At 42.0% G+C, this 27,414-nt stretch overlaps 2 protein-coding genes across 5 annotated transcripts; one reads left to right on the top strand and one right to left on the bottom strand.

Annotated features, from left to right (window-relative positions):
- The first annotated feature begins 15 nt into the window (after positions 1–15).
- Positions 16–12,447, top strand: gpsm2 (G protein signaling modulator 2). 4 transcript variants are annotated; one of them, XM_022202078.2, is made up of 16 exons: positions 16–203; positions 1,184–1,222; positions 3,290–3,644; positions 6,086–6,307; positions 6,385–6,520; positions 6,822–6,961; positions 7,062–7,185; positions 7,283–7,398; positions 7,796–7,951; positions 8,025–8,133; positions 8,273–8,402; positions 8,493–8,569; positions 8,773–8,961; positions 9,049–9,208; positions 10,868–11,058; positions 11,653–12,447. In XM_022202078.2, the coding sequence occupies exons 3-16, from the start codon at positions 3,580–3,582 to the stop codon at positions 11,833–11,835; spliced, it is 1,998 nt and encodes a 665-aa protein (XP_022057770.1). In that variant the 5' UTR covers positions 16–203; positions 1,184–1,222; positions 3,290–3,579; the 3' UTR covers positions 11,836–12,447. The 4 variants fall into 4 exon arrangements, with proteins under 4 accessions (XP_022057770.1, XP_022057771.1, XP_051809212.1 ...); XM_022202079.2 differs by lacking the exon at positions 3,290–3,644; XM_051953252.1 differs by lacking the exons at positions 16–203; positions 1,184–1,222; positions 3,290–3,644 and adding an exon at positions 3,742–5,920.
- Positions 12,448–12,519: 72 nt separating this feature from the next.
- Positions 12,520–26,556, bottom strand: wdr47a (WD repeat domain 47a). The gene is made up of 17 exons (XM_022202077.2): positions 26,345–26,556; positions 25,445–25,638; positions 24,922–25,005; positions 24,478–24,562; positions 22,362–22,493; positions 21,971–22,147; positions 21,347–21,858; positions 21,120–21,237; positions 19,556–19,737; positions 18,523–18,768; positions 18,376–18,439; positions 17,874–18,031; positions 16,423–16,592; positions 16,163–16,333; positions 15,951–16,082; positions 15,589–15,807; positions 12,520–14,114 (listed from the first exon to the last, which is right to left on the bottom strand). The coding sequence occupies exons 2-17, from the start codon at positions 25,600–25,602 to the stop codon at positions 13,972–13,974; spliced, it is 2,751 nt and encodes a 916-aa protein (XP_022057769.1). The 5' UTR covers positions 25,603–25,638; positions 26,345–26,556; the 3' UTR covers positions 12,520–13,971.
- Positions 26,557–27,414: the final 858 nt, after the last annotated feature.

The raw sequence follows: 27,414 nt of genomic DNA, 5'->3' as shown, positions 1-27,414 counted from the left end.
AATTTTTTTTCTTTCCTATCAAAGTTAAATCGGAGTTTTACAAAAGTTAAAGGACAATGTAATATAGGTGTAAAAGCAGTACAGTTTGTTTTATTATGATATACAGCCGTCCATTTTTTTGAGCGGACCTATGTTTTTAATCGTGTGAGAAAGTAGAGAAACGAAGAAGAGAAGTTACCATTGTTCGAGCTGGATCGCCTAACGTAAGTTTAGCAGCTAACAAGCTAACGGGGCTAATCGTTAGCTGAATGTGACGAGTGGGGTGGATTTACTGTCCTTATCGGCAATGAGCTTGCATTCATATGTTGAATTATTTGGGTTGGCAGACAGCAGGACCCGCAATTCAAATCTGGAGTTTCCATTCTTTCCCTCAATCAGGCATACTTTTTGAAGAGTAAATATGTCATAATTTAGCTAATATTGAAGGAGATGCAAGTCACACAGAGTGCAATCAGTTGGTTTACTGTTTGGTACAACACTCATTGAGTAAATCGACTTGAATGAAACATGTAGGATTATTACGCTTACTTTACAGTTTACAGTTTGTATATTGTTTATAGTTTATACTTTGAGTGGATTTGCAAATGTTCTATTGAACAGTTATGACAGATTTTATTACACGTCATATTTGCACCCATGCTAGTTCTGTATCACACAGTTGTAAAAGCATGCAAAGTACACACAGACACACAGACACACAACACACAATCTACTATGTGTACACGTGATTGTATTGTATATAGACAGATATACAGTCAGCTGCCTGTTTATTTACCAGTACACGTGATAAAACTAATACAACAGTTCGAATTTGTTGCAGCTGCTTTGGAAAGATGTTGATTTAAATTGATGTGACAACTTTATTGCTTTTATTGAAAGGTTTTTCTAATTTTATGTCTATCCTTTACATAGGTGTACCCAGTAAACTGGCAGCTGTGTGTGTTTATGTCATCTGGAGTGCTAAATCACAAAGCTTTAACAGCATATGAATAGTCCCAGAGTGAAATAAAAAATCTTAATTTCTAAATAGTTTTTAGTATAAAACTATGCTTAATCCATGTCTGTGGAAATACAAGGAAAAATACCTAACCTTCTATAACCAAGTATTGTGACACAAGTTAATTAAAGGAATTATCATTATAATAACTATCGTTATTCATTGTCACAATATTGTTTCTTCCAGGCTTCGCAGATTTCCTGTTCCTGTGCGGAAGAATTACCGGTCAGTATCCCAGTAATAACTGGGCTGTTTCTTTCTTTTGTTTTGGTGCAGGCTTTTGCTGCCTCATGGTGTAATACTTAGCGGTGTTACCATATTTAGAGCTTGCAGTCAGAGGCAGTAGTCATTTGAGCGCATCAAAGCACAAAGAAAATACACCACATCTGCTGTGTTTTTGAGATGAAATCATGTCCTGTTTGTGGCTCAAAAAAAGGGTTGGTGATTACCTCCTGTGAAGCTGTCATTAAAAACAACCTCTTTTTTTTTTTAAATATTTTGATGCACCTCTCGTCATGCACCTTTCCTCTAGTTTGTGCACTCTGTAGCTTTGTGAGCAGGGCAGTTTGCTCAGAAACACACCCAGCTGGCATACAATGGTGGAAAAGGCTGCGTGAACACTGGCACACATCAATCAGTGCTTTTATTCATGTACAGGAACATGTAGTGTAAGGCTCCTGAAGCCCTGAGCTTAAATTTGTGTCATAACCGTTCACAATCAAGCAGCAGCAGGAATAACAGGATAGTCAGAAAGATAACTGGTTTTAGTACCAAGTCTGATTTTTTGTAACACACAAGTGCTCATCGATTTTATGGAGCTTCTTCTGGTTTAGTGGTTTTGCAGATTGAAGTCCAAGTGCCTTCTCTGGAAATCTTTGGATCTCTCTGGAAATAATTGATCCTAAACTGTCAAACATTTAGTGTAGAGTTTCTACTGTGTTCTGTCTTCGGGAGTGGATTGTATTTGTTTTCATGACATTATCAAAACAAGAATATGATTTTTATGCTGTCAAAACACTTCATGTTTCTTTGTTGTTGTTGGGGCCCTATTTGTTTGTAAGATTTGCTGTGTTACTGCAGTATAACCTGTAGCACTAAACAAAATATGAAGGTGCAGCTCAGCAATTGTATTTTACATCAAAAACCTTAAATGAAGATATTTTTGTGTCTTTGCTCTGTATGTTGAACTCTACACGATGGATGCATTTTGCATGCAATTTTGTCTGACAATGTTTTGATTTTTTAAATAATATTGAATTGGCTAATTAAGTAATAATCATGATTATTCAGACTTTATTTAAAAAATCCAGCATACTTGAACTGCCCCATCTGATCAGTACATCATATCGAGGCCCTTTACTTGAGCCTTTCCTGCTTGGTTTTGATGTAGTTTTGCCATATTTCCATTGGCTAAAAAACTGAAATAGGCCACAAATGAGTTGACTACATGTAGGTCTCAGCATGTCAATATTTTAAAAAAAGAAGGCCAAGAAGGTTGTCGCCTACTTTATAAAAATGATTTGCAATTCTATGAAAGTGTGTTTGAGCTGTCAGTGTATATGAACTGCGATGCCCTGATTCAGAGAACATGTTTCTAAAAACTGTTTGTTTCTGCTGTGTCTGTGTTGCAGTTCAGCTGTTGTCTAGCATACAGATTTAACCTAGTTTGCAAATAACTGGTCTGCCCCATTTCCCAGTTTGTGTGCATGTGTGTGGTGAGGAGGGGCTTATGGTTTAAATTCTGGGGACCAATGGGTGTGACTAGTATGAGATCATGGAGGAATTAGGCAATGGCTGGCCCTGGTCTTTATTCGGTGCAGCCTCTCATGTCCATGTAGCTTGCTTTATCACTCTCCTTTCCTCTGGTGGAAGTCGCAAAGTAGGTTCATCTGTTTTGCTTTTTCATTTTCAGAGATTCCATTTCAATATTTTGACACCTCATGCGACAGGTTTCTGGTTGCTCTTTCTTTTCTGTGCCTACCTAACCCATGATTTGCATTTGCCCTCTCAGAGTATTTTTTTCCCTGCCGTCTCTGTTTGCATAGGTTCCATTCGTAGCTTTCTCACCTTGTTGCAACTTCAGAGCACACAGACTGTCCTGGCTCGGATGAACTGAGTCACCGTCTTAGACTGACAGCTCGCCTGTATTGCCCTCTTGCTGTTCATTCCTGCCCCGCTCTCTCTCGCTTCCTGCCTGCTCTGCTCGTGCACACTGCTGTTTGGTTGGTGTTGCCATGGCACCGAGTAGCCCGAAAGAGGCTTCACATACAGCATCTTGTGTTCTCTTTACAGAGGGCCGCTAGCAAGAGATTGAGGGGCAGTGACGCAAAACGCACAATATACGAAAGCAGCCGTGTGGACTGACGCTCTGGACTCTGCAGCTCTGACACTTGTGGGTTTACCTTCCCCTGTCAACATTCAGCAGAGGCAGACCACATTGGATGACTTTTTACTTGGTCCGCCTCTTCTTGCCCGACTCCTTTTGACCCAAGATTTTTTTTCTTTCTCACTAATTCTTGTTTTTAAACGCAATCATTTTTTCGGGAACGAAACTGGGATTTTCCCTCATATTATGCACTTCAATGGATACCGGTGGCTCAGTGGTTAGTATGCGAGCGGAGGAGCCATCCTTTCATGTCCGCTACAGGTAGGAGTCTCTCGTTTCTCCTCTGAAGTGTTCTTGTAGTGTAGACTCAGTGTGGCTTGCTTTTTTAGCTTGTGACCTTTTATCCATCACTAGATTTTGATGGTGCCACTAGTGAAATTATGTGTGGATAGTTAAGAGAATAAATGCTCTTTATATTTATGGTGTGTCAGTGTTATGTAGCTGATTATCTGTCTATTTAGTACCCTTGTTGAAAAGTGATGCTCTATGTAATATGAATTTAAAGTTGGGGATTTAAAGTTTCATTACATTATGGGCTGGAAGAGTCTTTTCCTTTGTCGGCCAGTTTTCTATAGAAACTCATCAGCCAACTGTCCTTATACACCCAGATAAAGGGCTCTGACAGCAGGTGTGACCTGCAGCCACAGAAGGGCCTGCTTCAGCTAGCTTAAATATTTAAGCAACCACTGAATAATTCATCACTGCTGGCTTTGTTTATGGGCACACGTGTGTCCAAGTTATTTAGACAGTGAAGGTGCGCTCTTAGTGACAGGACAGCAGATTTTTTTCCCCCAATAGGAGCCGGATGGTTACAGTCAGTGTATTGATTTTATTAACTACGCTTCATAGTCTGCTTGTGACTGCCACATCTAATCAAGATACTTAGGACTCACAAGCTCCGTAATCTGCCAGGTGCATACGCTACAGATGTAATCTCAGGTGACCAGGTCAGCGGAGGAGAGAGCTTGGAGAAAAGACAAGCAGATTAGCTGAGAAAATGTTGACGGAGCAGTTTCCTCGCTGCCATGCATTGGAAGTTAATACTGTGACAACATCACATGCGTCTCCCTGAACGTTTTCCAATGCGTGATGCTAAAATACCTGTGTGACGTCAGATCGCTAGTGGCTTTGATATCACAGAAAAGGAATGGTTTTTTTTGTTTGTTTTGCTTTTGCGTTTTTTCTTAAAGACTTGAATAAGCACCAGCCAAGCTTTTCATCAGCTGTAGGCGACTAAGTAGGTCTAAGGAAATCTCTCCATGCTTCAGAGAAAGAGAAGGTGCTGCAGCCTAGAAGTTTTTCCAGAGGAAACATCAGTAGATGCCTCTCAGATGCTCCATGTGCTTTTGTTGTTGTTGTAAGACACGAAAACCCAGCAGGTAGGCTAGCATTTACCACAGCTGTAGCTTCAAATGGTATAGTGTTAATAAACAAAAAGCAGACGCTTCTAATTTAAAGCCTAACACTGCTGAGCTGAGCTTTATTGGCTGTTGAGGACACCATGTTTGCCTTTGTTCAGAAATTATAGCCTACCGGTACGGTGAGACAAGCTACTGTGTTTGGTGTTTGTGCGTCATTTCAGCGGCACACAATAGACTATGTAAGCTGTTGCTTCATGTGAGGAATCCAAACTAGATTGTGATTCTTTCTTGGGCTGTTTTTGCGAGCTTTTAGATAACTACTGGGTGGGAACAAAAGGAACACTTGAGATAAACAAGCTGAATAGATTTTGTGTGAAGCTAATCTCTACCCAATGAAACGGTTTCCTGAAAAACAAAAGTGGAATGTGGACGAGCTTTTGCTATGCTCGGATATGTTGCTCAGTCTTTCATCCACAGATAAGACAGCAGCCATTGTCTGATGCTGCTTTCATCTGGCTTTAAAACGCCAAAGCCCTGCCTCATACACAGCATCTTGAAGCGAGATCATTCGGTTGTTAGAGGAGCCACTTCAAAGTGCTCGTTAAAATGATATTTGTTATTGATTTGATGGGCTAGAGAAAGCCATGTCATTATGTTTTGAAATGTAACCTTGAACCTGACTTTTTTTTTTTACTTACTTTAATGTTAGAAAGCAAGAATGCTGATGTCACAAGCTGTTTTGTGGAGATTAATAAGATTAATTCTTAAGAAGCAAATCACAAATCACTGTAGCTGTGACATCTGTGATTATACATTTGTAGCACAATTAAGAACGGTTGGAAGTCCTGTAAAGCATACACAGCTTGTAGTTAAAACATACAGATCCACAAGCATGAATCTTTTCAGCCACAACACAAACTTTAAAAACTGTTTTTAAATCTGAAGCAGCATTAGTAAACAGGAGAATGATGAACACTGAGGGTTCGACTTTGCTTCACTGTAAAAAGAGAAAACTTTACTTTCTGTGGCGTGTTAAAAGGATGTGAGATCTACCATCATAAACAACCCCCAGTTCGAACCATTGTTCTCTGGAGGTGGAAGGAAGTAGCAAAACAACATTCCCTGCCGAAAGCTTCGAAAGACATTCAGTCGCGAGTGCAGTCCGGTCATTTGGCTGTAGGTTACAGCAGATGAAGATTTGTTTTCCCCCTTTCTCTTCAGCTTTGTTTCCACTGTTGTATTTCTTTATTCTACACACTGTATGTATTTCTATTGAGGCTTAGCCACTTCAAACAGAAGTTCAGCGTTTGGAGGGACTGACTGAGCTTCTGTCTGCTGCAGGATGGAGGTCTCCTGCCTGGAGCTGGCGTTGGAGGGTGAGCGGCTCTGTAAGGTGGGCGACTACAGAGCAGGCGTCTCCTTCTTTGAAGCCGCCATCCAAGTGGGCACAGAGGACCTACAGGTGCTCAGCGCTATCTACAGCCAGCTTGGCAATGCCTACTTCCACCTGCACGACTACGCCAAGGCCCTGGAGTTCCATCGACACGATCTCACCTTGACCAGGTTGGAGATACGCAAGAAACTCACAGCCTGCAGATATCATTTCTGCTGTCATGACTGACATAATGTGTGTTTGTTAGGACAATCGGTGACCTGCTTGGAGAAGCCAAAGCAAGTGGAAACCTTGGTAACACGTTAAAGGTTCTGGGGCGATTTGATGAGGCTGTGGTTTGCTGTCAGAGGCACTTGGACATCGCCAGGGACATTAATGACAAGGTGAGGCAAAATGGTCTACTGCATAACTGATCATGTATGCAGACAGATGTACTGTAATAATAATGATAATAATACATTTTATTTGTAAGCGCCTTTCTGGACACCCAAGGTTGCTTTACAGGAAAAACAAATACAGCAGAACAGATAAAAACATACAAAAAGATAAAAAAATCATACATAGAGATACAAAAACATACAGAAAGAAAGCAGCAGTTAGAGAGAATAGATAGTCTTAAACAGATGTAGGGACTTCTGAAGAAATCCACCTTCATCTCCCACATTTTTTTGTTTTCTGTGTTAGGTGGGGCAGGCGCGAGCTCTCTATAACTTTGGGAACGTATACCATGCCAAAGGGAAAAGCATCTGTTGGAGTGGAGCTGAGCCTGGAGATTTTCCAGAAGAGGTGATGACAGCACTGAGGAAGGCAGCAGAGTATTATGAGTAAGTCACAGAGTGTGTGGGCATCATTTTTTTTTACTCTTAACACATATCTCCATTACAAACCGAGTTGCTGACTGATTGTTTGTATGCGACTTTTCAGGGCAAACTTGGCGATAGTGAAGGAGCTCGGAGATCGAGCCGCCCAGGGCCGAACTTACGGCAACCTCGGCAACACGCATTACTTGCTGGGCAACTTTCGCAAAGCCGTGTCTTCTCACGAACAGGTGTGAACCCTAAAAAATACCTTTCTTTGTATCACAAGCTCAGCATGCCTCAGTAAAGAGGTGAATTTTTACAGCGCTTTTTCTGTTTCTGTTTCAGCGTTTGCTTATTGCGAAGGAGTTTGGGGACCGCTCAGCAGAGAGACGGGCTTACTGCAACCTGGGGAACGCCTACATCTTTTTGGGGGAATTTGAAATAGCAGCTGAGCATTACAAGTAAGCCACAGTCCATGTAAACACGTATAACAAGGCATACATGCATGTAGAAGACACAGACGGTATGAAAGTAGTTACACACTGGATACGCTTTGGAGTGGTTCAATTTCTGTGACAAAAATGTTTTCTCACTTGTGTTTCTTTTCAGAATTGATGTCAAAGTGTTTGATTTGGATTTTTTTTGTTTATTTGTGTGCAGTTCTTCATTTTTCTTTTTGTCTTCTTACTGCTCCAGGACATGTATTGAATGTGGCGTGACATCTAAAAAGTCTAGAAGTGTAACCTTCCCTTATATATCACATTAAGTGCTGCCTTCCACAACACAGTGAGAAACTAGGAGGCAGATTTTCAAGCCTCTCTTCAGTGTTTTGAACTCGGTTGTCTGCATGTTTGTCAGGAGGACGCTGCAGCTGGCGAGGCAGTTGAAAGACCGCGCCGTGGAGGCCCAGGCCTGCTACAGTTTGGGCAACACCTACACACTTCTACAGGACTATGAGCGAGCCATCGACTATCACCTCAAACACCTCATCATAGCTCAGGACCTCAATGACAGGTACAAACACATTTTAATAATGTTTCTTATATTTTCAGCCTGCCGTGGTCTTATGTATGTTTTCTTTCTGTAGGATTGGGGAGGGCCGTGCATGCTGGAGTCTTGGAAATGCTCACACTGCACTCGGAAACCATGACCAAGCCATGCACTTTGCTGAGAAACACTTGGAAATCTGCAAAGAGGTACAAGAAATGCCCTAAACAACTTAAAGCACAATAACATGGTGCAAAAAAAAAGTTGATGCACTTTGTAAATAAATTTTTCAACAGAAATGAACTTACCTTCATTTGATTTTTTTTCATTTCGTGTGGTTTCTTCCAGACTGGAGACAGGAGCGGGGAGCTGACGGCTCGTATGAACGTTTCAGATCTCCAGATGGTTCTGGGTCTGAGCTACAGCACCAATAACTCCACTCTGTCTGAAAACAAGGACATAGACTACAACGTACACGGTAAAAACTGCATAATCACACTGCTTGCACTCTGTAAGTCATTTCTGATGCTTTATGGTTTTAGTGGTTGTAATATTGTGTGTGTTTCAGGAGCGAGGCCCAGGATGAGCAGACGACACAGCATGGAGAACCTGGAGCTGATGAAGCTCACTCCAGATAAGATAAATGTAAGAACTGCTCACCTGTACCAATCCACTTTCACATCACGCACCAGCACAGCTTCTTGTCGGTGAACGTGATTTTTCTAAATGTTTTACCGCCCCAGATAATGTCATCATTTATCTTCTCCCAGTTTTGTTTCTTCCTATCAGCTCCTTCCTGCTGTTTCCTCTCTTCATTGTGATAACCAGTCCCTTTCTATCCATTGAAGGGCCAAAAGTGGAACAGTGACATTCTGACCAAACAGTCCAAACCCTCCCTGGCTAAAAGCTCCTCCAAGCTGTTCTTTGTCAGCCGCCTGCGTGGGAAGAAGTACAAGGCTGGTGGCAGCAGTAAGGTCCTCCAAGACACGAGCAACACCCTGGACAGCAGCCAGAGTTCTGCACAGGGACCACAGAAAGTACGCAGTCTAGGGTGCATTCACCTGATAGCTACACGGTCTGTTCTATTCCGCTGTTCTTCATGTTTGTTGTTCTTTCTTTGTTAGCGGCTCAGTCCTGATATGCTCGGAGACGAGGGCTTCTTTGACCTGCTGAGCCGTTTCCAGAGCAACCGTATGGACGACCAGCGTTGTTCGATACAGGATAGAGGCAGCAGGTTGTCGTTGAACAGCGGTCCAGAGTCGCCTCCCCGAGCCATCAGGAAATGTGAGTCCACACAGTTCACAAGCACACAAAATTCAACCAGTCCCTACAGTAAGAACACGGCAAAAACTCAAAATCTTACCAAGTCTATTTGTCTTATTTTTAGTCAAAATGTCTCATCCCACTCGATTCAAGATAAATTCACTAAACAAGTGACATTTCAGCAAGATGGAGGGACTTGTTGTAAGACAATGCATCTTAACCCGTTAAACTTCAGTGTACCGTCGGCAGTACACCTACTAATTTGCATAGGAATTTAAAGAATGTCCGAAGGCTGCAAACGCGATTATACAAACACTATACGCCGATGGAAAGCTTAGATTCTCATGAATCCGCTGGTATAAACCACTTTCAGATGTGATTACCACAGCGGGTGAGAAAAGCACATTTGTCCGACAAACAACAAATATCCATCCATCCTTTCTCTGTACACGGCTTCAACATACACAGCGCGACTCACATTTCCGGGTTCATTATTACACACAGATGAAAATATTCCTCAAAAAACGGCCATAATCCAACCTTGGACATCCAGACGACACAAGCTAGTAACATATTTTGTCCAAAACATGTCCTGAAGTCGGTATATAATCCACGAATAGGCCGTTTTCAAGGAAATGCACCTCGCGATGCGCGTCCAATATTCCCTGTATTTCTCGTCATGTTTTTTATTTACAAATAGAATATTAGCGATTTTTTGTACTGAAAATGGCTGGAATTGACTGAAGCTTAAAGGATGTCTTGTTAAGTCAAACAATCCTGAAATTATCTTATATTACAAGAAAACTCAAAATAAGTTTAACCTTCATGTCGTCCTGTGGGTCAAAATTGAGCCGTTTTAAAGTTTGAAAATGTAGGAAAAAAATATTTTCATAGTGAAACTTCTGATGTCCACATTCTCAACATTTTTGGGAAATCTTTGAACATTTTTTGGTGGAAAAAAAGAAATGTTAAAAATGTTTAAGAACATTCACAAAAAATTCAACCAAAATGCAGCGAATTTCGGTGGATTTTAGTAAATTTTTTGTGAATGCTCTTAAGCAAAATATTACAAATTTTACTGATATATATGTAATCACTTTAGATATTTTTTGGATTTTTTGGAAGATTTTTACTGATTTTTTGAAAATATTCACAAGAATTTTCTTGCCAAATTTGAGGGATTTTTAAAAAAAAATTTAACTTTAAGGGAAACTTTTAAGGAATTATTGGAATTTTCTTCCTAAAGATTTTGCAAATTTTCAGAAATTTGGGGAATTTTTTGCTGTTTTTTTCAGACAAGGAAACAATATATTTTGGTGCCCGTAAACGAAGACAACAGAAGGGTTAATGCATCTCAAATTCGGTGATTACATCATGGCAAAAATCTATTTTTGTGTGAAAAAACACTATTATTATTTTAAGACACCAAAGCTTGACAATCCTGGTAAAATATGGCTTCAAATAAGTTTTCCCAGCTAATTTTGAGATCTCAATATTCTAAATATATCTTATTTCAAGGAATCTGACCAAGCCATTTTTCACTTGTTCTATTGGCGGATTTTTTTCACTTATTTCAAGGTAAAAGTTGCCTGAAATAATTTTTTTTTCTTGTTTTGAGAGGGGCATTTTCCAGTGAATTTATTTGCATGCTGACTTTGTTGTCCTCTCATCTGATTGTAGCTGTGTCAGAGTCCGTCAATGTCTCGAGCGCCCAAGGCAGGCGGTTAGAGGAGTCGTCAGCAGCGGGGGGAAGCCTGCCCGGCCTCAGGCTCAATCAGAACAGCAGCCAGGCCGTGCTCAGCCACCTGATGGCCAGCGCTGACAACGCTGAGCCTGATGATGACTTCTTTGATATGCTTGTCAAGTGCCAGGTACCTCATCCAAATAGACGGCGTTTCAAGAAAACGGCTAGCAGTGCTATTTCCTGCACCTTAGTAAATGTACACTGCATTTAAATGCAAGAACACAGATCCCACCAGAGATCCCACCCATCCTGGACACAGTCGGTTTTTCCCCCTTCAATCAGGGAAAAGGTTCCGGACATTACAAAGAAGAACAGACAGACTGTGGAACGGCTTCTTCCCCAGAGTTGTTGCCTCCATCACACCCCCCACTCATTGCCCCACCACCCAGACATCCCCCCCACCACCACCACCCAGCTCATCTGTGCAATAAGAACTCTACTTAATACTGTCATCTGTGCAACAACAATCTTACCTTAGTGCTGTACTTCCACTATTTGCACTGTTTTGTATTCTCAGTCCTGCAACATTTGACCACTTTACTTTGTATATAGTACTTTGTTTCTTTTTGTTTTTATTTTTTAAGGGTATTTTTTAAAATCTATTTTTATTCTTATTTGGACTGCTGCTAATTGTCGTGTTCTTCCAAACAAATTTCGTTGTACTTCTGCACAATGACAATGAAGTCTCTTTATCGTATCTTGACTTTATTTTTCTTTCCAGGGATCCCGTTTGGATGACCAGCGCTGTGCTCCTCCCCCTCCTCCGGTCCGAGGGCCCACTGTACCGGATGAGGACTTCTTCAGCCTCATCATGCGCTCTCAGGCCAAACGGATGGACGAGCAACGTGTCACTTTGCCTTCTGCTGCAAACACTACAGCCAGGCCCAGCACCAGCTCCAACTGAGCTAAACACTAAACGGAAAGACAGGTGGTGTTTTTATTTCAGAATTATAAATGAGTGGTGGTCACTCAAAAAAAAAAAAAAAAAAAAAAGCCCTCGTCTTTGTGGACAAAACAAAGCACTGTCAGCATTATATGTAGTACTCACTATGGAAGCATCTCAGACAACAAGGACGCACAACTTTTATACACCGACAAACTCACAGTAGTATCAGGGACAAAAGTGTTGTTTTTAATCTTTCTGTACTGCTGCACATTTCATTTCACCCCACATGTATTTTTCAATACACAACTGCAGTTATGTTTGTATTTATTGTACTTTTTGCGACTATAATTGTGGTCACTGCCGTCCCACCACTATGAAGTAAAATTATTATAGTCACAGTCTTGTATGAGTCAGTGTGGAGACTGACCGAGGTACAGCACTCTTTTCATGTATTTTGTCTGTATGCGAGGTTTTTGTTTGGTTCAAGAATTCCAGAGTCAGGCAAAGGAAAAATAACAAAAAGGTATTTTAAGCAAACTTGTAAAAGAATGAATTTAACCCACGTACAGCCCTTTGTTCTTTTGTACTACATGTTTCTAATGAGGTCAGGGAAATAAAACTTCATTCATATATGCATCTTGCTTAGATTTTTTAAAAACGCTGACTGTTGAGCATCAACTTCAACTAAACACAAAGCACCCATTTTGTGTAAAAGACACTTTATTGAACGTACCAGCAATCAGACTTCAGTTAGCTTGAATTAAAGTCACTTTTAAAAACGAGAATTACAAAGGCTTAATACAAGAGCCGCTAGCATTTCAGAAACAAACTAATGACTGTACATACATGAACACAACCTGAAATAAATACATCTATGTATTAGTTTGGCCTTATTTGTTAAAACAATATACACTATACATTAACGAAAAACCTTAAATATGCATCTTTGTAAGTAAATTAATGTAAGAGGACAATGTTAAAAGACAAAGTGCGCATGGAAAATACAAGAAAATAACACAATGCATATGCCCCAAATACTGCTTCTAAATAAATATCAAAACACCCGTGCTTCCATCCACATTTCATTGTGCATATGGTTCGACCCTTGTTATGGGCAAAGACTGCCACCTACTGTTATTTTACTAATACAGCAGGAGACACTGAACACTAAAAAATCCAAGCTGAATGCGAGGGCAGCCAACCAAAACAAATGACAAAGTTGTATTTCCCTTTGATGTTGACACAATAACGATCTTCCGTTGCAAGCAAGCCATTTCAAGACAGCGTCAAACAGCTTCAGCGCGAAAACACTGACTTCAGATTCAAAACAAATGCGCTAGCTACAATAATTTACACATTTTGAGTTGTAGTAATGCAGTGGATACAGTAACATTAGACTTCAGTACATCCCACGGGGAAGCAACAGATGGTATGACTTCCACAGATTCGGCCTCCGAAAGGGAACGGCTCACTACTGATACGCGGAAAAATACACTTTACATCGACTTTTGTTTTTCCTAAACAATAGCAGCATGACACCAGCTGTAAGAACATGATATGCAAAAAGGAGGAATGTACGATCTCTCAAAATGACTTAACAAAATTTGATCTTTGAAAAAAATGACCACATCATCATTTCTTTTTACATTTTTCTTATGGAAATTGAGAACTCAAGGAAGGCACCATCATGAACAAAGCACTCCTGTCTAACGGCAACAACTCTGCAGTAAAAAGAACATGCAGCAACTGACCGGTGTGTGTGTGTGTGTGTGTGTGTATAGGGAGTGAGAATGTAGGACGACACCACGTGGATGAGGGGATGAAGTGACGGCATTAAGCTTTACACCTCAGTATGACGACTATCAGGGGCTAAATATGGGAGATGAAAAAGAAGAAAGAACAACATGCAAGATGTGTGCTTTAGACGTGTCCCCGGTTTGTTTCCATTTGGTTTCTACAGACAGGAGGGAAAGGCTCATTCACCTGTTTGTGTACCCGCATGTGTGTTTTCAGACAGTGTGTTGAAAGGGTGTGACGGTGTTTACAGTGCACGAGGAGCAGTGTAGTTTCAGGCGAATGTATGTCTTTCAGATTAGCGTAACCGGTGGTCTGTGTGCGCGTTTGTATGTATATATATGTGTGTGTGTGTGTGTGTTAAGGGTTGTGCGTCCAGAGTGTGACAGTGCGGTCAGCCGAGGACGACAGGAAGGACAGGTCTTGTGTGTGCCATCGACACTGGATAACCTTGTCGCCGTGTTCTCCCACCACAGTTTGAGGCAACTGTTTGGTCAGATCCCCTGGAAATAGAAGTAAGGACACAGAAAACCATCACACACAATCTGCTTAGGAGTCACAAGACACAATAACTGATGACTGCATCAGAGAACCATTTATAAAAAAAAAAAAAAGCAGGTTGAGGCATCTCTTAATGAGTCACTGAATGTTAAGTGTAAGGAGATAATCCAAGGAGCTAAAAGCTTTACGACAGATTGCAATTGTCTGCTAATGAATTAACGATCCTTCAGAAGATGCAACCTGCACAAAGTTACCCATCTGTCAGAGCACAAGCATTTTAAATACAAGAATATTTACTGGACTTTCTACATCAACGTGCTTCAGTACCTTATTTCGTTAGGGGGCCCACTCTGCTCATTTTTAGCTTTATGTGTTTATTCTGCAGCCCCATGAGAGAAGCTTTGCATTACAGTTAGCAAAAAACATGTTTATCATATACCGGCCGTTTATGCAGTTCATCCATCTATATAAAGACAGATGAGTCATCTGTGACACCAACCATAGAAATCCTCAACATCACAGGACCATACACTGTTCTATGACACCTTCCACCTGTCACTAAAAGCAGCCATGCCTTTAATTATGCATAACGTAAGCCTAAATACAATCAAAATGGGCAAGCTCTATAAATATTCTCCCCTCTTACAGTCGTGACAAACATGGAACTTAGCTATAGCGACCAAAAATATTTCTTTTATTAGTCTACAAACATGTTTATTTCTGTTATATATTAGGCTATTGTACCATATTTTACCCCATGCAGTCTGACTCGCTTTGGGGTCAGCCTCAAGTGGACACCAGAGGAATTGCAGTATATGGCATTTCCCTGTTGGCTTCATTTTTCAGCCTGTGTATTTTTTTGGTTTAGCCAACAACAGACCTTTCCTTTCATCATGTTATCCATTACACTTATCAACCGACTTTACCAAATGACATTTTTTTTATATATATATTGCAATATTAAAGTAGAAAAGCACTCAGAGAGCGCAGTACTCTGCCAAGGCTATTCATTCCTTGCATCATTTTCGAATGGATAAGTCCTGATAATCCCGCAGCAGTCGATTTGTAGTAGGATCATGTGACTGTAAGCAGGCAGCTGACGTAGTGTGCACTTGTCATCATAGTTACAGGGTTATCAATGATACAGAAATCTTCAAAGAACTCATGGATCCAGACTATAAGCTGCATCACTGCCAAAATCTAATCACTTAGTCTTTGTGCCATTTCTGACATTCTCTGTAAATTTCACCGAAATCCGTTAATCCATTTTTGAATAATGTTGCTGACAGAGAGACAGACAATCCAACGCTAATCATCACATAACTTGTAATGAGGTATACCGCCACAAAATATTCTATCCATGTCCTCCGCTCCTAAGTACCACAGGATGTCCCACATAAAGACCCAAATGCAGGATAAAGCCTGTAACTACCGTACGCTTCTGATAGCAGACAATTTACTAAAGGTCAGACGTACCTTGGAGGTTGGTGACCATGACCTTTGTGTCATAGGAGCCAGTGAGCAGGTAGTGAGCTCCAGGAGAAAACCTAACAGATCGAACGTCGCTGGTGTGTGGCCGGTACACTTGGACGATGCGCCCTCCTCTGATGTCATACAGCATGCAGGCACTGTCTTCCTGTCCTGTTGCTAGGAGACGGCCACTAGGATCGACTGCTACCGAGGCAACAGGACTGCCTGTGTGGTAAAGCAGAGGGGTGGAGATGAATGAATACCAATATAATCATCCCATTACGATCTCCTTATAATCAGTGCTACCTCTGGTATCACTGCTTTGCTGTATTAAGAGCAACATGGAGGTGAAACTCATGGAGCCGTACCTGAGCCATGGAAAGCAGTTCCCACCACTCGCACACAGCTGGGCACCCTGAGGTCCCAGAAACGCACTGTCTTGTCTTGAGAGCCAGAAGCAATCATCCAGCCTCCCCATGTGTACAGAGACAGAATGTGACCTGGACAGAAATGACACAGTAAGCACGTCTCAGGGGCAATATTTCCGTATTCAGGTGGACAGAAGAAGCAGTCGTTGTACCTGTGTGTCCACTGAGGGCGTGTAGACCCTGTCCTCTCTGGCAGTCTGTGGTGTAGATGTTGCAGTCTCCTGCTCCGGCGCTGATCAAGATCGCTCCTCCACTCTCTGGACCCTCCATGAAGGCCAGGTCTCTGATGGTGCCGTCATGCATGCTGAACTCCAGGTCTGGGCCTGAAACACGTGAAGACACATTGCACAACTGAGAATGCTGATGACATCAAACGAGACTGCCGTCATGCGTTTACACGAAAGACGCTCACCTGTAGCGTTGCACGTCTCTGCGCTGAAAGGCAGGACTTTGACATATTTGTCGTTGGAGCCAGTAGCCAGCAGCTGCCCACAGTGGCTCCAGGCCACGCAGTAGATGGACCCTTTGTGGTGTTTGTTCCTCTTGAAGCGAACGACCGGCTGTTTGGTTGGACTTGAGCCGCTAAGAAGAGAAAGAGTGGAGAAGTGAAGAAAAGATAAAAAGAAAAAAAATGCAAATAAGGAGGTGAAATACCGCTGCATGCATGCGCAATACTGCGCCTATCATAGTCTGCATGAGAGGCATTGCAGGGCATAACGGTAAATTGTAGTGTCTATCGATAAGCAGATGTTCAGCCTTTGAGGTATTTTGGCTAAAATTAATTTTTTATTTGGCCTCCAGAAGATGCACTGAAGAAGAACTTTATTTTCAGTCTTACTCTGAGGCAGATACGCATATTAGCAAGAATGTTGCACCACATTAAATTAAAAGCCGAGTTCTGTCTTTTAAAATGTACAAATGCACGATTAATAATTGTGATCTCAGTATTGATCACAGTTATTGAGGCGATCATTTTGGCAATAATGTAGTCAGCTGTAGAAAAACAGTTTGGCCACAGAAAGAATGATGTTTAGCATTAAAATCAGCACCACAAAGCTCTGCATGATGAGAGCAACAGCAGAGCTGAATGCTATCCAAAGCAAAAAAACAAAACAAAAAAAAACTTCCAGGCCTCTGACAGACTTACATAACCTATGTTTTGTTTTGTTGTCTGTGCTCCCTTACAAATTACTCTAATCATTCTAGAATAATTAATCTTTCCAAATTGAGTTATTAAAGTCATCTGGTAAAAATGTCTGAATGCTTTTCATCACACAATATAAACTGCAGGTAACACAATATAGCAACGTCAGTTTTGTTCAATATCATGCAGCCCTTGTTTCAGTTTTTTTTAAATTGCTCGATTTGTTTCAAGTTCTCTGCAGTTTACAGAATGAACTTTCAAACCAGCATAGACATGGAGTCCTTGAAGTAATAATGATAGTAACAAAAAAGAAATTCTTCATCTTTATCCATAGACAAACACTGTGGTGACCTTGTGGTGAGATTTGTTCACTGTTGTTTCTAAGCTCAAGAGTTAAATTTACTCAGCTCTCTGAAGTAATGAAGCTTGTGCAATAAAAAAACTGAAATTTTTCATAGAATTAGAAGCAAAATTTCTTCCCCAAAGGCAAAGTGAAGTCTTTTCACATCATGCTATCATATCAATATTTCTTAAATAACAGAGATCTAATCATAAAAATGACAATATATATATAGAGAGACATTTAACATTCTTATTGGTTGATTATCACAAACAGTATTTGTTTCAATATTTAACACTGTTAACCGTAATGTGTGAGGTTTCCTTTTTGGTTCCATTTTTTTTTTAATGCAGATATTCAGCTGACTGTTGCCTGTTACCTCGTGTCCAGTGTTTCTGGATAAGCGCACACACGTAGAGTTTTGGAGTTGGATCCTACAGCATACAGAGATCCAGACGGGTGAAAGGCAACAGCTCGAACAGCCTGAGTATCTTCCAGAGAGTGCACTGGTACAAACAGGCTTTTTGGTTTATCATCCTGAAAACACATCAACACATATGGAAACACATGAACACACAGATTACATGTCATTTACACTGTAATCTTCTTTGGTCTTCTCTATGCTATGACGTGCGTACCATCGTGATACTGTGATATGACTGCTGTTCAGAAGGAACTCGTTTAATCTGATTAGTCAAATGCCAAATTAGCATTAGACCGTGTCGTCTTATAGTATGACGATGACTTGAGGTAATACAAGATCTGCACTGAAGCAGCGATAACAGATGATGTTTGAGCGACAAATTGAAACTCTGGGAATTGTGTGAATGCTGTTTCTAAGTGTATTTCTGCTATATAAACATGTTTGTGTGCGTATCTACCTCTTTACTTCGGGATAAGGAGCCTGGAGAGTCACCTTGTTGACCTCCTTTTGGTTTCTGCCCACTGTCAACAACCACAAAAAGACATTTAATCATGATCAATTAAATCAGAAAACTGTGGCGTAAAAGCAAAAGAATTAAACCCACCTCTGCGAACGGACTGGGGACTCATTTGGAGGCGGGACTGCACGGCCTCCCACGGTGTGCTGTGGGGTGCTGCTGAGCAGCCCTCCCCCTTGGGTCCGGCTTTGCTCCGGGGTCACAGATGGAGGATTGTTATTGTCCTCGGAGGCGGGCGTGTTCCCGTTGCCATTGCACTGCTGAGCCAGAGACTTCACCTCTTCTCCTAAATTCTCCATCCCCACATTGAGCTCTTCCAGCTTCTGGATGGACCTGCAAGAACCACAGACATGTTCATTAGTTCTGTCTCCATAACTTTATTTTTCCCCAAGTCTGTCCCTTCCTTCCTATTATTTGAAGTCATTTGCAAAATGAGGGGCGCTTCCTTGCATTTTTACTTTTCCCTACAGGCTGCGAGTACGCTGACAGGCTAGTTAAATCTAGTTAAAACTACAAAGGGAAGAGGACAAAAGAAAACTGAAGTAATGATGTCATTATGCAGAGCTACCCTTGTGAATAATGTAGAGGACAACAGAGACAGGGTGAGGGAGGAATGGGTGGAAGTCTCTGGGGGCAAATCAAAGGGCCTTTGTCCTGCTGACAGAGCAAAAAATAGATAATTTTCCCACTTCATTTTTACCACAGACTGGAGTCTAAATGTACTAATGTGAAGTTTTAAGGGTGTGCTACGGTGGCAAGATACCTGTAAGATAATCCTAGTTTTTGTGGGGTCTAATATTAATATGAGGTGATGGTTCAATGTGATGTGATGCAGCTGATCAGAACAGATGGTACTACATAGACTTTAGAAGGGGGGTGTCACGCAAGAGAAAGCCACATGGGATTCATCACTTTCAGGGCTGTAACACGTCTTTTTCACCTTTCCTGACAGCTGCTCCTCTATTGTTTGAGGATATTAAAGGCCACAGAGTAAATGGCGGATTTGATTCAAGCAAGCTGTGCAACAGCCACCCTGACGTGGAAGAGTTTCACCCAATGTCCTTAAGCACATTCACTATCTTACAAAGTGCATGTAAAGCCTCTCTGGCTGTGTCTGTACCTGTTCAGGAACTTCTCGGTGAGGCTGTGCTGCATGTCGCTGGGTGGCGGCTCCTGCTGGACCCCACCCTCCAGCAGCATCTGTTGGTACATCTGCCTCTGCTGCTGCTTCTGCTCCAGGTGCTGCTGAACGCGAAGACGCTGCCGGTAAAACTCCTCATACTTCTCCGTTGAGTCACGCAGCTGAGGGAGGCACACGGAAGAATGGAGCACATGAGGGATTTTATATGCTAGTAGAATACCAGTAAACGTTCTTTGTATTGTACAGAATGGTGGGGTTATACTAGAAAACAAGTGAGAAATCAAGTGATCCGAGTGGCTACAATCAAAGGAGATGAGTGAAAAGCTTGCTATCATAAAGGAAGCACACATTATTGCTCAGAAGCAGGGATAATGAGGGGTTTCCGAGGCTATCTAACAAGTGCTTCTGATGGATTTAGTTATTTTGGTCATTCATTCAGTTTAGGAAACAGCGTAAAGGAAACATACACATCTGAAATTCCAAATGAGACAGCCTACACGAGCAGCTTCAACACTATTCAAAGGCAGCATTGTGACCATGTGAACCTGCTCCTCCCCGTCTCCTGTCAGCTCAGGTATTAGAGGAGGAAGGAGGGTGAGACTGAGAGCCGAGGACAGGTCACTTCCCCCCTCTGCCCTCTGCTTCCTGCCATGACAATCTGATGGGAACAAACCTACGGTATGTTTGGGGAGGGGAGAGGCCTTGGCTTTGTGCCAGAGGACTGGAAGAGGAGTGGAGTGTAGGGAGGAAAACAAGAAAGAGAGGGCAGGGATATGACAGTGAGATCACAGAGGCCCCAAAGCCCGCTTCTGTTTCTGGCCTCTTTATGTGTCTCCCGGGTGACGGGGAAGGCAGAGCAAAGCACCAGCTTCACAGTGAGCTGCACAACAGGCCCAGAATAGAAACCATGAGACAGACGGACACAGATAGTGTGTTAACACTCTGTTTACAGGCAACATGAGGGCAGTAATGACTCATTTTTGTGGTTGAGCTCCTGGGTTCTCAGCCATGAGTCTGCACCTGCTTTTCCCAGTCACTCACTTGTTAATAGCGGGACACTAGCTTTGGTGTAGATTTGTGGATTTTTATTAAGATAATAATAGCTTTGGACAGAATAACTCACTCTGAACCTAAAATTATGTCCATTGTGTCTGTGTTTCTAGATATGGCTGAGTTATGACTCAGAGAGGAAGCACAAACTTTGACTGAGTGTGAGGTGTCTACTGTGTATTTCCCCGACGTTTATGTGTCAACAACAATGCGTCTGTCAGCACAGCTATAATGCACTAAGCCAGTCAAAGCATCACTCTGAGCTGCCATGACAGCCTTGACAGCGGCTGGGCTGTAAGTCAGACGTACATGAGGAGGATGCACACACTACAAACTAAAAAAAGATTCAGCAGAACTGGCAGCGTTCTGTAGGCAACACCCATATAGGGGGAAAAAAACTATGTCAGCACATAAAAGAATCTCACACTTGCTCAGTAATGTGTGACGTAAAACAGGTCTAACGAGCTAAAAAGCAAAGGCCAACGGTGTTTACCTCATTCCTATCAGCAGAGCCAGCTGATGGTGCGTCCTCGCCCGGAGCCGAGGCAGGACGCATGTTCTGAGCTCCACCTGAGCTCATCATTTTATCCACGGGCGTGTCTGTCCTTGACCTTCACAAAGAAAACAGATCTTCTAAGACATGTGACAAGGCCTTACACAAAACAGAGATCAATTTTAAGACATACAAAAACATGCTTATGTTCCAATCTGAGCCCTCACGTTTCAGGGGATTCCTCAAAGATGCTGTGGCAGTCGGAGCTCTCCATCATGAGACTCCTGCTCAGGCTCTGCCCTGCTGTTCCAGGGTAATGGAAATTGGCGAACGAGTGGGACATGGGGGAGACTCCTTTACCCGGCGCTACCTCCCCACCGCTTGCCCTCTTATCCTGGCCAGAGAGCCCGTAGGACAACCCGTCCAGCGCTGGGTTCAGTGAGCGCGACATGTAGGTATCAGCGGACTGGGGACGGCGGAGCGGGGAGGAGGGGTAGGGTGACAGTTTGCTGATGAGCGGGGTGAGGAGGTCAGCGTAGCCGGTCTTAGCAGGCTTCACCAAGCGGTCTACGTGAATGTTGAGCTGCTTCTGCTCGAAGGCGCAGGAGAAGACGGTGTGGGCGAGGTTCTGCATCCAGGACAGCAGAGACAGGTCCAGGTCATCGCAGCCATTACCGCAGAGCATGTCGACACCCAGGAGGACCTCGCTCTCTGTGATCTCCTCACCTGTTGCCTTGCTCTGCACACAAACACAACCAACTAATTATCTTTAATGCTCTTCTGTAAGTTAGTTATTTAGCAGCTAGAGGAACAAACCAGTCAGATTTATGTTTAGTTTTAGCAGTTCAAACCTGGCAGAACTCCACACAGCACTCATAGATGACTCCCTTGAGCAGCAGCTGAAAGAGTCGATCCCTGCTGGCCTTGAATCCGGCTTCACTCAGCTTCCTGTCTGCAGGGATGAACTCTGCCACCATGGTGCAGGCCTCCTCAAAACACTGAACCCTGGCCGTGCTCGGGTTCCAGTCCTGATGGACACGAACAGAGAAATCAAACCTCAAGACCGACCAAAGCAAAAACTTAAACAAAACAATCAATTAAAGTTGTGAAATTGGGATTTTAACTGGCAGAAGACGGCAGAGGAGAGTCACATTGCAAATAAATGGTTAAAAAAAGACAAAAGTGCACAAATTATAGCCTAAATAATGTGCAAGTCTGATTTTACAGCAGCTAAATTCTTGCCTTGAACTCAGCATGGTTTGTGAGGCGTGGCAGTGTGAGCAGCAGACACAGTTTGCTGTAGTCGTCTTTAGAGGAACAGAACTCCTCCAGGGCATGGAGGCACTTCACTGCTTCCTGCATGGTGAACTCCAGCTGAAAAACATGAAATATATGCGTCTCTATCTGTAACCGATAACCGAGGATACGTTTCTCTCTCAAAAGAAAGCAGAGAAGCGTGATGCTTTTTGAAGCAGCTCTGTCTTCAGGAGCAGACCGGAGGCACGGATGACTTTTAAAGGTCAGTCTGATTTCTTGTGCATGTTAGCTTCAATACTAATGAGCCACAGACAGAAGAAGCAAGACGCTTTATCCTTCTTAAATTTTCTCCTGCACAAGCCAAAAAAATCGTTACCCCCTGTGCTCACTAGTTCCGGTGAGCAATACAACGCTTCCACAGATGTCCAAAGAAATCTGAGCTAATCCAGTTAATAGCACTAGGCAGCTCTGGCACAGCGTCACAAGCTGCACGGCCACACTAAGAGCCCAAACAGAGAAGTAAGTGTCCCTGCATGTGTGATTATATGTAAGAGTGTGTCAGATTCACTGATTTTGTTGGTAAATTATTACCAATTAGAAATTACAGAAAATTTGGAGCCGTTTCTCGTTATTTCTAAGAATCTCTGTAGCCTTCTAGAAGAATTTATCACAAGGCGATCATCAGAATGAATGAAATATTTCAATTGGCATTTTGTTCCACAAATTATAACAAATGATACAAAAGTGAAAACGTTATCATAAAAGCTGGTAACAACTCTTGAATTTTGACTTCAGGTAAAAATTACTTTTCATACCACACCTTCAGGTTGTTATAGCAACAATTTATTAACACAGCTGATGATGATTTTATTACTGATTCATCTGCTGGTCTATAAAATATCAGAAAATAGTGAAACGTGAAAAATATCTTTTAACTGTACAATACTCAAGAGTTATATTTATATTGCAATAGTCCAACGTATGTTTTCAACTGCATGTCAACTACTATCTCTGTTTTTACTATTTTTGCACTCTAGCACATTTATAGAATTACTTGCTCTTGCATAATTATGTATATATATATTTGTAAATCTATCTTATTTCTTTCTTTAATTTTACTTATGCGCATACATTTTCTTTTTGTAAATGTGAGCAACTGTAACACAATCCTTGAGGATTGATGAAGTATTTTAACTCTGATATTTAATTTATGATCATCAATAACCAGAATATTGAATAGGATTTGAAATGCTTTGAAAAATATATATTAGTGTGATAAAACAAAGAAAAACATACAACATACAAACATAAATTGTCACATTTGAGAGCCTGGACCCAAGCGATATTTTTGATTAAAAATGACTTCTTAGTGACTGTTTGGTGAGGAGGTTTTGAATTGGCATGGAGCACAGAAAATACCCAGAACATACCACTTAACATGTCAGTTACTTAGACATTAAATGAGTAACTGTGGCTTTTAATATCTTCCTTTTAGTTTGAGACTCAGCCCTGCGTTACGATAAAGGTATGTATTGATATCTATCCAGTGCCAACTCTAAATGCTGATATTCTACTACAGCTGTTTGTGGGATACTACTAATTCAGCTACAAACACAGTAGCTGCTGGCTGCACATTTTTTTTTGTCAGACATGTTGGGATGTCACCAGTGAGTAGATTTTTATGTGAAATCCACAACATCATTGATAATCAATCACACGGAATCAAAGGCCCACAGGAACAGCTTAATCCGTATAAGTCCTTAACCGCAGTGTGGCCGATAGTCCCGTTGCTCCATCCATGTAAACGCAGCCACTGCCACAAACACGCATAAACTGCTACACTTATGAACAGAAAGCTGTGGGACATGTTTAGATTGCTCTCACAGAGCTGCTGTTTCAAGCTACAGGTACTAAAAAACACTGTTTGTGTCTCTTTTCATCTTTAAGACTGAGCCTTCTTCTTACTGCCATGACAACCAGGGACAGTTGGTGGGAAGATAAAGCAGCACTTTTCATTAGTCTGTTCATTAGGAAGGAAATTCAAGGCTTAGAGAACACAAAAAAATGCTGAAAATTAGCTAAATATAGTGCTTCAACTTACATGTTGTGGCTCGTCTTCTGCAGACATGGCGTTGTTCACACACAGAGCCTCCAGAAACTTCTGCTTAAGGATGATGTAACGAAACCTGAGGACAATAATCAGTATTCTTGTTTTTACAGTTGATATTGCAAATATCTAAAATCATTATATTTGTCTGGAACTTACATCTTCGTATACAGGACAGTAAAACATAAAATGAACCTCATTCTCATCTTTACCTAAATTACACAGCAAACAAGGTCTGTCCTTCTCCGTAGAAGCATTAAACCTCCCAGTTTCTAAAGCTAATGGTAATGTTCCTGAGCGTAACTATGCACACAGGGATCTCCATCTTTTGCTTCCATTATATTTCACATAGGGTTCCACACTATATCTGTCCTTTATAAAATAATAAGTTAATTTTGGTTTACACAAAATATCAAAGTGATCCAGACATGAACTCACCTTTTTCTGTCAAACTTGTCCATGCACTCCAAAGGCTGAATGAACTGCAAGACCTCGTCCCACTGGCCATCGAGGACCAGTTGCCTAAACAAAAATGTCCCACAAAGGTGTGGAAGATTGAATTACCGTGTTTTCTGAGTAAAACAGGACTATATAAAGAAAGCAAACATTTACTGAAGATTTTCTCCTTGCTTGTGTTTTTGTTTTAATATAAATGTGCACCATGACTAGATGAGACAGCCTGTTAATGAAAACGTCACACCAGAAGATGAAATATCAGAATGTATTTAATACTGAGGCTGAGTAAACTTGGAGATGACACTGTTGGCTGACTTTCAAGGGAAGACTCACATCAAAGGCAGGCGTGTGGTGTTACACAACCTCCAATGTAGAGGACACTATCAGAAACACTAAACTCACAACTGGAATTATTCCCTGTTTGTTTTGGCCTTATAGCAAGAAATCGTTGTGAGAGATGCAACATAAGACAATTGTTTTGATTGCTACTGTTGAGATCATTTACCTGAGGAAGAGCATATCGTCTGAATAGAGTCCATTGATGACGCCACTCTCCTTTTCCAGAGCCAGCATGCTGATGTGCAACTTTCTGGAGTTAAGAAAATCCAGGATCACCTTGATGATCTCCACCTCCTTCACATTTATGGTTTCTTCTGCTGTCATGGTGACGATGGGCAGCCAATGACGAGAGCAACGAAGCTAAACACAAAAAGCACAAAAAAAAATGCAATTACAACAGTTTCCATTGTCTATGTTATTTCAGGCAACAGGCAAAACAAAACCCTGAGGTCACTGAACTACATTTCTAATGCAGTAATTATGCCAAATGATGAAGGTATGATTTGACAGATGTTCCAGATGTGTTTAATGACATCTAAGTTAGCCTGACACTCCTCCACATGTTGTGTTTACAGAGGAGATAAAAGCTTCATGTGTGAATGTCTTTGCAGTAAACAGCCTCTGATGCGTTCACGTTTATCTCTCCGGATGTTTCCCAGTTGCACAGCTTTAAAAATAGCAAGAAACCTATTTTTTCCGAGCTTCCAAATGATCACAGAGAAGCACCACACAGGGCACTGCAGTCCTGCTAAGCTAGCATGAGATGGTTAGCTAATAACACTGGCACTAAGCCACAAGTCAAACAGTATAAGAAGCTTAAGCTACTTGTTAGCTTTATATAGTTGCCGAATTTAGCCGCCGGATTAAAGCAAAACCACCAAATAGCTAGTTACTGTCAGGGCTCATACAAAGCTGACTAATTTCTCCGGCGCTAGGAAGGAGACAGACTAGCTAGCCAGGCCGAGGGGAGAGAGGCATCATCCGCTAGTTAGCTGGACGGGCGGGGTGCGCACTGACAGCTTTTCCCACCCTCCAGCGACGCAAATGTGCCTCCATAAAAGCTCACCTGGGTCTAAAAATACATGGGACGAAAACGCTGTCCTAGCAGAGTCTCCGTGCTGATGACAGACGCTGTCACGACGGTACCGCTCGGTATTGTCAGCTCCGCTCGTCTCTCCGGCTGACGGTCCCTCCTCCCCGTCTGACTGAGTCCCTCCTTGCTGGATCTTTCTCCGCTGCGGTCTGCTGCTGATGCCCAGCCCTGCTGCTGCTGCCTGCAGGGGCACCGCCTCCATCCAGCCTCCACACACCCAAACCTCACACCAGCATCGTACAGAAATATGTTTCTGTGAAGGGGAAATGAAAAAAAGGATACTACATTTTGGATATTTGACAATAATTTACAAAAAAGACTCTTTCATGTCAAAGTGGAAACAGATTTCTACAAAGTCGTGTCTGTTGTTTAAAAATATAAAACAAGCATTTGCATAAGTGTTCACCCCCTTCAAGTCAGCATTTAGTAGATGCACATTTGTCTCCAATTACAGCACTGGGTCTGTGTGGATAGGTCTCAGTAAGCCTTGCACATCTAGATACTGCAATTTTACCCCATTCTTCTTTGCAAAACTGAGTATGTTTTTGCTCGATTGAGTTGGGCTCATTAGCAGTGGCGTACACAGATAGACACCAGGTGGTGCTACAGCACCTGCCCCTTGCCCTCAGGATCAAGCAGGTGCCCTCTGCTTCTCAACTTTATAAAAAGAAAAAAAAATGTAAACGTTCAACACACACATTCGTGCTGTGCCGTGCCGAGACTCGCAAGTGTATTGTTCATAAGCTTTGGTTGCCCCAAGGTGCATTTATGTGCCTCTGTTGTGAAGAGGGGGTGGGGGGTCGAAATGGCTCAGTGAGTATAGAGTGGCCGTCTTGTAGCTGGAGGGTTGCCGGAGGTATAATGTAATGTGCTTTGGGTTATCTTTCAGGTACAGATATTTTCAGATTTTCAGACCATTTACCATGAAGTAGCCTGTCTCATGCAGCGCTTCACAACCGTGCCTAAATTAGCCAACTGCCCATGTTAGAAAGCCTTCACATTTCGTTTGGAATATTGTCTGGGTTGTGTTATATGTGTGGATT

This window comes from Acanthochromis polyacanthus, chromosome 9, assembly GCF_021347895.1.
Source record: "Acanthochromis polyacanthus isolate Apoly-LR-REF ecotype Palm Island chromosome 9, KAUST_Apoly_ChrSc, whole genome shotgun sequence".
In the NCBI taxonomy this organism is placed as follows: Eukaryota; Metazoa; Chordata; class Actinopteri; family Pomacentridae; genus Acanthochromis; species Acanthochromis polyacanthus.
The sequence above is the reverse complement of the archived record's forward strand: the minus strand, read 5'-3'. Positions and strand labels throughout refer to the sequence as shown.